Source organism: Lichenostomus cassidix, chromosome Z (assembly GCF_008360975.1).
Source record: "Lichenostomus cassidix isolate B80296 chromosome Z, HeHo_3.0, whole genome shotgun sequence".
NCBI classification, from domain to species: Eukaryota; Metazoa; Chordata; class Aves; order Passeriformes; family Meliphagidae; genus Lichenostomus; species Lichenostomus cassidix.
The window spans coordinates 31,638,240-31,652,051 of NC_139511.1; the positions used below are offsets into that span (position 1 = coordinate 31,638,240).

Below are 13,812 nucleotides of genomic sequence, written 5' to 3' on the forward strand. Positions count from 1 at the left end.
CCTATGGGTTTCATTTACCTTGCAGACTTCTTTCTCTGGAACGCCTCTCAGGAGTGCAAAGAACTCCAAGTGTTCTCGCCCCGTCAGCAGTTCATTAACAGCATCAAACTGTGGGCAGTAGCCCATGTTCTGATGGACTTCTTGGATGTTGGACAAGATGCTGTAAAAGAAAAAGCCCTTTGTTGGCATTTCATGAGTATATGCTGCTATTTTAGGCGTTAAAAGGAGGAAAGTGAAACTGTGTTTCTGGAATCACTGAGCTAACAAAATACAGGATCCTAGAAGTCCATTTTGGTCAAGTTAATTTTTATCTCTCTCCCTCTTCTCTTTCCTTTTTTTAAAGAAGGATATTTAAATGTGGAAGAGCTGTTATTCAGAAGTGACTACCAGACTAAATCAACTTCCCTAAGCCACTGAAGCACTTCACCAGACTCAAAGGCTTAAACAGATGCCAGGGAAAGGGAAGAGTGGAAGAGAGTTTTGAAGTGGAAAAAAAGCTGTTAAAATTGGAGGAGAAAGCAGAGAAAAAAATGCATTCTTTCACCTGTTTCCTTTGAGGAAAGCTTCTCCTCCCGTCACATCTGTATCACCAGTTAGCATCTTAAAAGTGGATGACTTGCCAGCACCATTTACTCCCAGGAGTCCAAAGCACTGGGGATATGAATGAGCACAGTGTGTTTAAGAACAGGATTCAGCTGCATTATTTTCAGCACTGACAAGATGGGGAGAAGCAAACCTGACCCTCAGGACAGCCAGAGGGACTCTTAAGCCCATTTTCAGAAAAGAAACCTCTGGGGTTTTGCTTTCAGTATAAAGCTTTATGCTGGGAAGATGAACAAAGTGGTGTCACCCTGATATGCTGTCACCACAGTTTATATATGCCAGACCTTGGGTACTGGAGTTTGGCCTCTGGTCCCTGACACTGAGAGTTAAATATGTTCTTTAAAGGCAGAGACAGAATCAGGAACTGCTTCAGCTTCTAATTTATTTTGATGTAATTTGAACATTCATCTGGTTTTGATCTTAGTCTACTGTGGCTGTCTCGTGGCTCTTAAATACTGCAGTAATAGCAAAATAATGCATTTGACAGATAAACTTACCTCTCCAGGAGGGATTCCAACACAGATCCTATCAACTGCTGGCTTTCTCTTCATTCTGTAAATCTGAAGCCATAAGAAAAAAGAATGAGAAGGACAATGTCAAAGAACTCTGATTAGAGACATACATATTCAGTGCTCCCAACTTGATCCAGTTTTGACCCGACTAAATTCCTCTGATAAGGCACAGTGAACTGCATAGTTTTGTGTCAACAAGTAGGAATGCAGAAGTTCTTTGTCACCTTGGTAAGTTCCTTGATTTCCAAAATGTCACTCTGTCCTCCTCCACTAATTATCCTCTGCCTCTCTCTGGTTACATCTTCATCTTCATCATTCACAGGAGGCAGCTTCGCATAAACAGGCCTGAAGAAAGCAAAATGATAAAGCCTTAGCAGAAGATGGCAGGGCCTTCATAGGTAAATATTCTCCCCTTTTCATGGGTGACACCAATGAAAACTTCACCTGCTTGTAGTGGTCAGTAGAAAGGACAACCTACCTGGGTTTGATGAAGAACCTGTACTGGATGAGCACTGTGATGCAAAAAAACACAACACCCTCTACTGCCATGGCAAAGAGGTTCCTTCCCACCAGGTCCCATGACAGAGGGGACACAAAACGATTTTCTCCTGCCAAAACGAGATTAAAAGCACAATCACTTTTCAACAGCAAGGGAAGCAGGCTAGCATTTCTTCCAGCAGAGCTCACCAAGTTGGGCACTGGGACAACTGGTGATCAGCCAGTTGCAGGAAGGAGGGGTTAGACCACACAAGGGGCCAGCAGTGTCTGCATGCACATTTCCTACTGTAGCAAAGCTGGGACTTGGGCCCACAGAATACAGTCTGCCAAAGAGCTAGCCCACCTTTCCAAAAGGTTAGTGAAGCACAGAAAGACTATGACTCAGACCAGGTATCTACATGCCAAAAAAAAAAAAAAATCCAGCTTTCCAGAACCTCAGCCACTCCTTACACTAGGCCTAATGACCCTCTCCATGTAATGTCTTTTTGCATTTTTATTTAATGCTCTTAACTCAAAACTCTTTGGATCTACCAGTTTCTTAACAACATAAAGTGGAAGACTATGAAGACTTGGCATGTTTGGTCATATCTGTGCTGCAAACTGTGCACTTTCAGTTCGTGAAGTGTTAGAAGAGCTCAACTGGAGCAGACTGGACATTCCTCTGTTCCTTTCAGGCCATTTTCCCTGTGATATACAATTTCACTTACCAAATCGCTCCAGAGCATCAGCCATGGCCTGGTTTTTCACCATGTCAATGAGTCCCCGCCCCAGGCAGAAGTGAGGGAAGATGAGGAAGACAGACTTCAGGATGTCATTGATGTCCTTCAGCTTCTGTTAAGAAAAAAATCAAGAGTCAGTGAGTCAGCTAAGCAGAAAGCAGCCACCACCTCCCAAGGGTGACCCATGTTGCCACTGACCCCTCCTTCCCTTCCCCAACACTGCAATCCCACAAAAATTCAAAGATTAGAAATGTTCTCCCAAGAGCCAGGGCCATGGCTCCTCTGGACACTCAGTGTTGTTGTGTTGCTCATGATATTAACACAAGCAAACTGCAACAAAAGGTTTTTCCAAACACTCACAATCTAAAAGGCAATGTCTGCAAACAATGATATGCAAAAAGGTTAGAGGCTGAGGACACAAGGAAGTTGTGCTTGTACAGACTGGTTATGTCAGTGGCTGTAGGGGCTCCTCCCTATCCCACACTGGAAGCTGTAATACTTTTCCTTTGTTGTCTTCCAGTTGGCTTAGCCCATGGATTGAGCTGATAGCAGCCTGAGATCCTGTTCTGCCAGGTACTCATCTTTGAGCATGTACTCATTTTTACTGAGCTAGAACAGGCTTTGTAACAAAAGGGACCATCATCAAGGACTGCATCCTCATGCCCGCAGGAAGAGATACAATCAATGGTAACTCCCATTGCATCTCCTGAGCCTCCTCCCACAAGGAACACTTCACACCAGTGTGGGTCAAACAGTGCCTGCTAAGACATCTTACACTGCATACAAGCATGAGAGGAAGTTGCACCTACCCCAGAAGGCATCAGGGTTTGGAAAAAAAGTGAGGTGTGTAAGTTCCCCAACACAGCTAGAGAGGTATCTACAATAAGAGGCAAAATTGAGGGCAACTAAATGCCTGGGTGATTAAATGGCCTTAGGAGAATGCCCTTCATTAAGAATGTACAAAAAGTACCATTTAAACATAAGAAAATTCTTTTTATTTTATCCTAGAAATGACTGAGAAGTGGAAAAGGTTGCCCAGAGAGACTGTGGAGTCTCTCCCTGGAAATGTTAAAATCTGATGGCCCTGAGTGACCTGCTTGTAGTGGTTTCACCTTTCCACCCTACTATCAAAAGCCAGTTCAGGCAAACCCAGTACACTGCTGTAGCTGATCCTGCTCAGAGGTTGGACTAGACAATCTCAGGAGGTCCTTCCCACCTTAACTACGCTGTGAGCATTTCCAAAGGGGGCTTTAACCCTTTTCCATCAGAACCTGTGTTTAAAGAACCTATTGCTGCTGAAGCTGATAGGTACAGGTGCAGGGGACTAGCTTTTCTGGAGAGCTGCCTGCTAAAGGCAATATGGACCCAACATGGAACTAAATTGTAGCAGCACAAGACAATGAGGAGCTTCTGAAAAACATACATCGTTGGTGAAGAGCTCCAGGACAAAGGTGGCCACACTCCCATTGATGCCAATGAAGAGATTCACACTGGTCAGCACAACATATGCTGTGCTGGGGATTTTGAACACGAAGGAGGCTGGATACATGAGAGGTGTGATGGACCACCTGGCAAGAAGAAAGGAAGCAACATCAGGTAAGAACCTGCCAAGTCTTAAGAGCCTTCCCAGTCTCCTCTGATGAGAAATCCCTTACCCATAGAGAAACAGAAGGAGAGCCAGCACAGGCAAGTTGGAAGAGGATACATAGGACTTCTGCTGGAAGCAGATGAAGATGATGACAACTAGTGTGGCTGGAACAATGTAGTTACACTGGAAGGTGAAAAAGAGGACTTTAGATTTCTTTCCGGATGACATTAAAAAAAGAAGGATATTTTTCTGCTCTAATCCAATAGTTTTCAAAACCCTTCAGTGTTCTCAAAGCTCTTTTCAATGGGAGACTCTTAAAAGTGTCATATGCATGAACCATAATGCAGAACACACGAATTTATATTTCTCGGTCCCTCTAGAAGTAGTCAGTAGACACTCAGAGGTTCTGCACACCACAGACAGAAAAAACCTGCTTTGGACAGTGCAGAACAAGGGGCTACACAAGCAAACGTTTTGGGGCAAGTATTTTAGAGTGATGTAATAAACACTAATGATTAAGCTTATGGTTGTCCTCCCATCCTCTGTTGTGCTCCTTATTCCAGTGAAATGAACCACTGCCCCATCAGAATAAACACAAAAGTCATGGTCACAGTTGTTATTCACTGAAATAATGTGGTGCCCCCTGGCCCATGCTGCACTTTTCACTTCAAGACACCCTGCAAAAACAGAATGGAGGACAGTTTAGCCCAACCTAAGTCCTTACCATATCCCATGCAAAGTTGGCCAGCCAGTAGATCACAGGCTTCACACCACTGATGAACTGCAAGTGTTTAGCTTTGCTGACACGTTCCTGAATAAGGAAAACCACAAAGCTGGCAGGAACAAAGGACATGGCAAAGATCACACAGATGGAGACAAGGACATCCACAGAGGTGGTCATCCTGCACAAAAAACAAGAAGAAAGCAAATTGTTTGCATGTTGGTGCTGGCTCCTTTGAGATAAAATGAGGCAGCTCATTGCAGGACAAAGCAGAAACTGTTTCTTCTTCTGTTGTCCTTATACTCAGAATCCTGAGTAACGGACTACCCTGCAAGGCTCTCTTAACTGCATGGTTCTTCTCCAGTCATATAACAAAGGGAACATACACAGCCTGTTGGCATCTCAAGGACAGTATCACAGCCTGGAGAATGGTTAAAAACTTCAGCATAACAGACTGCTTTCTGCTTTCTTTATCACCACCCCTTCATTTCCCACATAATCCACTTCCTGGGGTTGTTGGGGGTTTGTCTTTTTTTTTTTGTGTGTTGTTTCCAAGTTCAGAGGTATCTGCCCATCATCTGCCACTGTTTCAGGGATTGAAGGATATATATGAACACAGGTTATGAGTCCTAACTCTGATTGTAGTGGGAGTGGACTAGTCAATGCCTCAGTGAAGTAAACCCTGTGCATTACTGTGTGTACCCCAGCTTGAAACAGTGGGGGAAAACTGAACGGGACCTATTAGTGGTTCCTAGTCAAATGGTGGGGACAAAAGCATCACCATATTCATGGTGAGACACCTTTCTGATGGTGGCTGAGAGGAATTTCCTAAAGTGGCAGGTGGTCTGATTCCTAGAAAGGTCTGGTTCTTAGGAACTGCAACTTTAAGGGATTGAAAAAGAAGTCCCTGGAAAGACTTATTTTAGGAAAAGTCTGTACAGCAGTGCTGTTCAACAGCAGGTTCTCAGCAGCACAGGTTGCCCCACCTGCCCAGATCAGAGAAAATAAGGCTTGCATGTTAGAGCCTCAATGGCAGTGGCCACTTAGGCCAAAACAACCCATGTTTCCATTTCCAGTCATCAGCAATGAGCCCAAACCCATCCATATTCATGTCACAACTTACAGGGCTACTTCAGAGAGCTGCTGCTTGGTGAGGTTGAGTGGGTGATTGAAGGCAGTGATCCCATAAGCACTGGGGTTTTCACCCTGCTGGAGGTTAGCCCGAAGGATGGCATTGTTGATCACATTCAGGAAGGATGCAATGGCATGCCAGCCCTTGTTGTTAAACCACACCTACAAGGCACCACACTAGCATCAGAAAGGCACCAGGTACATCAGTCTCTCAAAAGATTCCTAAGCCCTGCAGAACATTTCTTCCTCTATTGACAGCATATAATTTCTTTCCAGCTAGCTTGCTGAGAGGCAGAACACACAGTTTACTCAATAAGCACAAGAGGCTGCTGGAAGCTATCACTGATCCAGCACTGAAGTCCTTTTGGCACTTAGGCCTAGACTCCATAGGAGAAACAGATTTTGAGGAAACCCACATAAAACTACAAGCTACATTTACTTCACTAGCAAATACAGAGAACTCTGTTCTACACAGTTTCCCAAGACAAACTGCTGTGACTCCAGGTCACCAGAGCTTCAAATAGCAGGCACAGAAGTGAGGATTGGTTAACTTACCTTCACATTGTTCTTTGTATCCAGGCCTTTCATGAAACTTGATAAGCTGTTGAGAAATCGATCTCCAGAACTCCCCTGCAAACAGCAAAGAGACAGTTACCTCCCCTCTAAGAATACCTTTTTTCATGCCCTGGGGTCTAGCAGAGGCTAGACACACAATGTTTTTAACAGCTGACAGCTTTCTTACAATTCAACAGCCTCTACCCACCGAACTGGAGGTGGTAAGAAGGCTTGGTAACTGCAGCTTCCCTCCACCCTTTCCTTTCTGTAGTCTCACCAGTAAGAGAGGTCAGTCTTATACCTGCTTTTTTCCCAGCAAAATGAATTAACTAAAGTTGCAGGCAACCTTCAGAGACATTGCAGTCCACAGCCTGGCGGTCTCAGAGGAGAACAGTGGCCCAAATTCTCTTCTGAGCCAAGGCAGACTCAGACAGGAAGGCTCAGCTGAGGTTTTGAAGATGGGAGCAACCACTTGTAAATTCCCCAAGACATCCCACCCTATCTCGCCACAAAATACTCAGATGTCTGCAATTCCCACTGAGTTTCAACTGGTGTTCGGCAGAACCCACATCAGTAATGTGGGCTGGGTAAGCTGAGCATGTCTTCAAGCCTTCTGCTACTTCCAGACAGCAGCCTGGGAGATCCTAGCTCAGAGTAGTGGGGGAAAGTCACTGGACACAACTAACATACACATGCTCCTCATTTTAGGGCTTCCAAGTCATTCCCCACCTTAACAAGACTCAATATTAGTGCATTCTGGGCTTTTAGGGAACTGCTGCTCACCTGTGCCAGCTCCAAAATTTTCTTCACCTGTTTAATGGCATCAGTGACTTCATGGCTTGGAGGAAGCACAAGGGAACTGCTGGCTCCCAAGGAAAAGCCACCATACCTGAAAGTTCAGATAGAAAGTGATGCTAAGACTTGACTCTTACTGACCTCTGAAAATGCCACTCCTCATCTCTCTCCATACAACTCCTTTTCCTGCACTGCACCCAAGGCTAGTATCCCCACTCTTGCATGAATAACATGGCTGCTTAGCCATGAAGTCCTTTACTCCTAGTTTCTAGGGTTAAATACTCATATCACAACTGCTCAGCATGCTGTCCATTTAATAAATGCACCTATTCCCTGCTGCAGACAAAGCAGGACATCTCCCTGCTGCCCTTGCTTGGAAAAATAGCACCTACTAGGATAGAGTACCAGCACACCGGTCATACAAATCTTTTCAAGACTGCTCTCTGCATAAGGCAGACATGCTTTCCAGTGCTCTGGGGTGTCCCAGTTTACCCTTGAACATCTTCCCCCAAAATCTGGCAGTTAAGAGTCACATGACACAAACTGCAAAGCAGGGTGGATGTGTCGTGCTTAATACTGTGCTTAAGGTTTAGTGGACACATGCAAGCTAAAGAAAAGGCAGTAACTCACCTGAACTCATTCACCCAGATTTTATTCTTTAAGCTGTAGAGAGAAAAAAGAGTTGATGTATAATACATGGAACAAGAGAAGAGACAGACCTAAAGTTGCAGGCACATGGCCAGACAAAAGTGTGCAATAGGCTCTCACATCTGAGATAGATCCCACCATTCTTCTTCAGTGTAATCCTTAGGGCTGGTGCCCAGACTTTCCCCATAATCTGCCTATGAGGGTCAGGACGCAGCATCACTAACAAAGCAGAAACGCTGCTTGAGCTGAGGATCAGGGCTATCTGAGGAGCTGAGTGGATTTGGCTCACTACTGAAGAGTTTGGGCTGCTCAGGTTTATTTGCCTGATCTATGCATACCCCATACAGCAAGCAGCATTTGGTAGAGAGGGAAGGGAGAGTGTTCACCAGCTACCTTTTCCCAATGATCTGTGCGTAGGTCTTCACTAGGTAGTCTGATATATTGCGGCCTGTCAAATTCTGGAGGATGTCAGTTGTGTCTTGCTCACGCTGGTGTCGACAATGAAAACACAGATAAATGCTCATCAGAAAATACAGATACTGAGTGAAATAAATCTTGTGCAATGCTGCATGAAAGAATCACACCCAGTCACTCTGCTCTTCATGAGCGTTCCTCCCTGGAGTAGCACTGAATTCCCTCCTACCTGTGGGGGTGGCAGCCCGCCTGCACCAGCGGGGCACACAGGCAGCATCTTCTTAATCTTCTCACTGCTGCACTCGCAAGATGGGGAAGGATTCTGCATGGTCCAGTTGCCTTTCAAGAAGATGTCCAGGACTGACTCTGGGACTGAAGCAGTGGTCCATTCCTTCTGCCCCACAGTGCAAGGAGTGTCTCTGCGTTAGGAAAGAGGCAAGATAAAAGCAGTTTTTAAAACAACTATGATGGCCTTTGCCTACAAAGCATTCAAAGATCAAGCTGCACAGTCCCCAGAAGAGGGGGACTGTGTTTCTCAAAGGAGCTTGACCTCAGTGAAACAAACAGCTCAGCACAACAGATCAGACTCTACAGCTTTTAACAGACCCCAGTACCAAAGAAGCTGAGGCTGGCCAACACTGAGGACTGCCAGACACACCCCTCCTTGCATTATAATTAAGGGCTTTATTTCAGCCAGTCCCAGTGGGTGAAATGTCCAGAGTTCAGGGAGCATCTGGAGAATGCTCTTAGTCACATGTTTTACTTTGAAGTAGTCCTGCAAGGAGCAGACAGTTGGACTCAGTGATTCTCATCCAACTCTGAGATATCCTATGATTTTAAGATCACAGTAGACAATCTTCTTGGATGACTGCCTAGGTAACATTTCTACCTTTGTGGCACCAAAACCCTGCTCTTCCCCCCCAAGGCAGCATCAGTGGGCAGCTTTTTACCCATGGTCCATTGGTAGAATAGCTCAGCTCTCATGTCTGTTATGAAGGATGCAGCTCACTTTCCACTACTGGCCAGTGTATCACACACGTTGCCTCCCTCCCCATAATCCCGTCAACATGAGCTGCAGTTCTTCTGGACACATCATCTTGGATTCTTGGAGTCCTCTTCTGCACTCACAGCCTAGAATTCAGTGACTTGCCCAAGGCCATGCACCAAGTCAGGTGGCAGAGTTAGGAAACAACACAAAATGCCATCTGGCTTTCCATTCCTTCTGCTGGTGTTTGTGGGGCTGCTAACTTATGTTTCTATTGCAGCTGGAAACAAAAGATTATGGAGTGGAAATAGCTACAGTCAACAACATGCAACAACATAAATAGGTCCTTTACCTTGCTCAGGACAGAGCAGTAATTTGAATAATTTGCTCTCTCCTTTCCATCTGCATCAGCAAGGACTTGCACTCAAACCTCACTCCCTCACTACACTGAAGGCTGGCAACTTTCAAAAAGGTTCTGAGCAGAAAAACTGAATTGTTTTTTTTGGCTTAAATCCTGCTCTGGTCATGCATTACTACAATCTCCTAAAGCCAGCTAGATCCACTGTGGTTTTGCTTCCTCTTCCCAGACGAGAGTTCTACTTACGGGATGGAATGCCCCTCCATACAGCGTGTCCCAAACCCAGGTTTATCAAGAAGGGCATCCAAAAGCTTGTGAGTGCCTGCATCTTCTGGAGCATCGTTGCTATGGGAACACCAGAAAAACACTATCAGTCAGCGTGATAACAACCCAACAGCAAAAGCAGCAACAGAGCAAGGCCAAGAGCACTGTGAAATGATATGGGTGGGGATTTGGCCTTGAAAATGCTTGGCCTAGGAGCACACACACATTCCTAGTCTTTGTGCACACTATTAGGAGATTATAGCACCATTCAGAAATGGACATGGCCTTGCCTGTACTTAGACTTGGCATTTAAAGGTTGAAGAAGAAAATACCTGGATTGTCTCTTAGAATGTGCTCATGAGATAGGCACAAAACCAGAAACAACTTGTTAAGGAACTCTGTAACTCAAGTTTGCAAAGAAGAAAATTTGTAGGCCATTTAAAACATACCTAATAAAAGTGTACTGCTCGTCATACATCCAGGGTTGTAATTCCAGGCTGGGATACTTCCCAAAAGGAGGAACAATCAGGCTGAACATGAGAGCAATACACACAAAGACAGCTGGCAACACAATCTGAAATTGCAAGGAAAGAGCAAGTCCTATTTTAAGCGAATGTTTCCAGAGGCATAAGGAGTTACATATGAATCACTTACTGGATCTAATATTTTTCAGTTTCTGAGGAATACCTTTGCTGTTTACACCAAAGCAGTGCTAGACACCAATGCAAGATTTGTCTTGGCATTCTATCAGGCAACTCACTTGGGATGTAGAGGTTTTGGCCTGCAAATGCTGTTCCTAAGGGCAAAGTCACATTCTGCTGTGCAAGAATGCTGTAACTATCTGGTTTATCATGCAACTCCATTCACTTGTGCAGGCTTCCTTCTAGCTACATGTGCAGTGAAGGCTAATTTTGGTTATCTGCATTCCCTTAAGGTTTTCAGCCTCCCACCAGCTCAGACTACAATACTTGGTCCAGAGCTGTCCCTGCTGTGGGTCTCTGTTCATGCTGGATTCTCTCACCTGGGCAAAGAAACCCTTCCGGCTTCTCCTGGCAATGAGCATCCTCTTCCACAAAAGAGCCATGAACTGCTGCTGGGTGAGCTTCCAGCCCTTCATCTGGTAGGAGCCTTTCCCATCCACACCACTGAGAAGGTCTGTTTCTCTGGATTCTGCTAGCAAGAAGAAATGACCCTCATTCAAAAGTTCAGAGATGCTCTCTGTGCTGAAGACAGAAGGTGATGGCTGGAGCAGCTACTCCACTCACGAAAAAGGAAAGAGTGCAGTAAGCAGTGATAACAACACAAATTTACATGAGTGTGTTTTCTCCCTTATCTCTCTGAGCCTTCAGTTGGAGGATTGAGCAGGCTGTGGATCCTGCAATGTCAACTATTCCTGAAGGCAAATACATCACCCCTCCTTTGGCAGTCGCAGCCTTCAGATTTGCAGTATTTATAATATCAAAGAGCATCCACAAGAAAGCAGGCTTGAGCTCTAGCAATACCTGGATCTATGTCTGAGTCATTAGGATCAAATGCATCATCTTCTGTAAACGGACGAAGGCAGCTCTGTCTGTCTCCAAACACACGTCTGTTCCTTCTGGCTGGCAATGTCCCATCTGAAAGTAATGCAGTATGATTAGCTGAACTGCTTCAGTTAATCTCCAATTACCCCCAGAAAAACCAAAGCAATATCATTTTCATTTTACATGTTCTCCATTTGCAAACTGAAGAGCTGATCGGGAGTAACTTCAGGTCAGGTAAATGCAAAACCAAGACCATCACTCTGCAATGGCTCATGTTTTATGCACCATACTTTATGTGATGCCCCAAAAACTTCTAATGCACTTGACACCTTCCCCCCTGCCCCCCCCAAGGGGAACAGCAGACTGCTCTCACTGTAAGAAAATTCCCACTTGACAAGCATACAAATGCAAGGGCAATTTGCTGTTAAGAGCACTTAGCACAGTGATCTGCTCTCAGAAAGTCATTTGGACCCTACTGCAGCCTGATGTGTCAGGACTTCTTCAGAGCAGACAACAGTGTCAGTCAAGTGATCTGCAGCATACTCAAACACCAGAAACTCTTCACTATTACAAAATAAACACACTATGACTGAGTCAAATGAAGTTTACAACACATAAAAGCATGCATGGAATATACTAAATCCAGCTATTTTAGGTAATTAAAAATACTAGGATAGAAGAGCTTCAGTTCAGTCTCAAACAGGGTCTGTCACACCTTGGCATGTGTGACTTCTGTAATGGACAACTACACCCACCTGAGGTTTCTGCATCCACACCGCTATCATCAGCCACTTTCAGGAAGATCTGAAAAGGAATGGTAAGTGTCAGTAAAATCAAGAGGAGAGATATTGTAGGTACTGCTCCAGGAGATGCCATGAGAGAGCAGGAGACTGACAGGTGCAACAAGAGAACAAAGGATACTGAGTTTATCCTCTGCATAATGCAGACAAGGACTTTGTGGATTCTCTCCTGTTTCCAGGAGCCAGCCTGTTACCCCATTCCAATGCCAGCTCTCAGTGCATCTCAAACATGAGCTATTGCCCATGTTTCAGAAACAGACCTAGTAACTAAACTTGGGGAATTTCATATTTCCTCATGTCTGACATGTTCACACTCTTGATTGAAAGGCACCTTCATGGAGTTTGATCCATGGACTCTCCTAAACCAGAAATAATGGATTTTCAAATTGCAGATAACAACCAAGGTCTCCACAGCTGTGAAGGATATACAGGGCAACCTCAGTAAGTGACACCACCACTGTTCCAGTTTCCCTTGTCATTCTTTAAAAATAAACAAAGACATTCCACATAGAGAAAGTGCATGATACTTCTGTGACAAAAAAGGGACACTTGGCAGGTGGAACATAGTCACATGGAACAAGCCCTAAAAGCATAAAAACATCCCTGACAAGGGCACATGTCTAAATTGTTTATGTAATGTATGGTGTCCAGTACTGAAATGTACATTTTTAGTTAAGTGCAATGAAAAGCATCCCTAAAAATAACACAGACATTAGAAGCCAAATCAGGGGCCAACCTTCACATGACTCTCAGCAAAGTGCAGCCAAATACATAGGACCTGTCTGCGCTGGTCTGTATCACATTTCAATTTTTAATGCACATCTCTATGAGCACACACTTAAACAGGGCAGAAGACTATCCATTTTGGAGAGGAACGCAAAGCTGCCTCTTCCGTAAATTTTTACAGTAAGTGCTAAGGCTTCATCTGATTCTTAATTCCACCATGATTCATTTTACTTAAAGACAAAAGGGAATCATCAGCTCACTAACCTCCTCCAGAGTAGTTTCAGAGATGCCGTAGCTGGAAATGCCAAGATCAGAAAGACGATCATCAATTTCATGGAACAGCTCCACAAAAGCTCCCTCTTTAGCAGCTTTGTATGGCAAGACATAGGTTAACTCATGGCCTATGTCCTCCACTAGTCTTGCCTCAGGAACGTGTTTTGTAATGAGATTTGAAATTGCAGAGACATCTAGAAAAACCAAATGTAAAAGATAGTTTTGTTCTGGTTACTGCTCATTATGTGGAAAAAAGAGCTCAGCATGAGAAATTTTGCCAGAAGAAAAGGAGGACAAATGGGACATGTTTGGAAAGAAGCTTATTTCCATGGAAAATCTCATTTCCTTTAAATTTAACACAAGCCTGGATAAAATCCTGGACCCAAGCCTGGTTATACTTTTTATGTGCAGAACTTAGGAGAGCTTTTACATGCTACTGGAAGACCTGCAAATCATTGATGTACAGCTCACCAATGTTACATATTGCTAATAGGCCAAGCAACTACATAATCTTTGCTTATTAACTCTCAGGACAACTTGAATTCAAAATGGCTCACTAAAGAAAGACATTGCAATATTTACCAATTTCAAAATACCACCACTGTGAATTTAATAATTTTCCCAAGACTGTAGCTAAATAGGGGCAACAAGGTTAAGGCAGTTGTCCAAGGTGAACTGTAGAGCAATGTCAACTGGGAT

General features: G+C 44.3%; 1 protein-coding gene across 3 annotated transcripts in view; it reads right to left on the reverse strand.

Moving 5' to 3' along the window:
• ABCA1 (ATP binding cassette subfamily A member 1) overlaps positions 1 to 13,812 on the reverse strand; it is a 91,763-nt gene that overhangs the window by 5,711 nt on the left and 72,240 nt on the right. For 2 of the 3 annotated variants that reach the window (XM_085042990.1, XM_085042991.1), the window contains exons 25-45: positions 13,105 to 13,307; positions 12,070 to 12,118; positions 11,294 to 11,407; positions 10,813 to 10,964; positions 10,241 to 10,365; positions 9,774 to 9,872; positions 8,414 to 8,603; positions 8,164 to 8,258; positions 7,753 to 7,785; positions 7,111 to 7,216; positions 6,328 to 6,402; positions 5,765 to 5,934; positions 4,645 to 4,822; positions 3,988 to 4,103; positions 3,756 to 3,900; positions 2,321 to 2,444; positions 1,594 to 1,723; positions 1,340 to 1,460; positions 1,101 to 1,163; positions 545 to 651; positions 19 to 160 (exon numbers count right to left, since the gene is read on the reverse strand). In XM_085042990.1, the coding sequence (XP_084899116.1) occupies positions 19 to 160; positions 545 to 651; positions 1,101 to 1,163; positions 1,340 to 1,460; positions 1,594 to 1,723; positions 2,321 to 2,444; positions 3,756 to 3,900; positions 3,988 to 4,103; positions 4,645 to 4,822; positions 5,765 to 5,934; positions 6,328 to 6,402; positions 7,111 to 7,216; positions 7,753 to 7,785; positions 8,164 to 8,258; positions 8,414 to 8,603; positions 9,774 to 9,872; positions 10,241 to 10,365; positions 10,813 to 10,964; positions 11,294 to 11,407; positions 12,070 to 12,118; positions 13,105 to 13,307 (2,537 nt within the window). The remainder of the gene's footprint in view (positions 1 to 18; positions 161 to 544; positions 652 to 1,100; positions 1,164 to 1,339; positions 1,461 to 1,593; positions 1,724 to 2,320; positions 2,445 to 3,755; positions 3,901 to 3,987; positions 4,104 to 4,644; positions 4,823 to 5,764; positions 5,935 to 6,327; positions 6,403 to 7,110; positions 7,217 to 7,752; positions 7,786 to 8,163; positions 8,259 to 8,413; positions 8,604 to 9,773; positions 9,873 to 10,240; positions 10,366 to 10,812; positions 10,965 to 11,293; positions 11,408 to 12,069; positions 12,119 to 13,104; positions 13,308 to 13,812) is intronic. The other variant, XM_085042992.1, reaches the window with a different exon arrangement.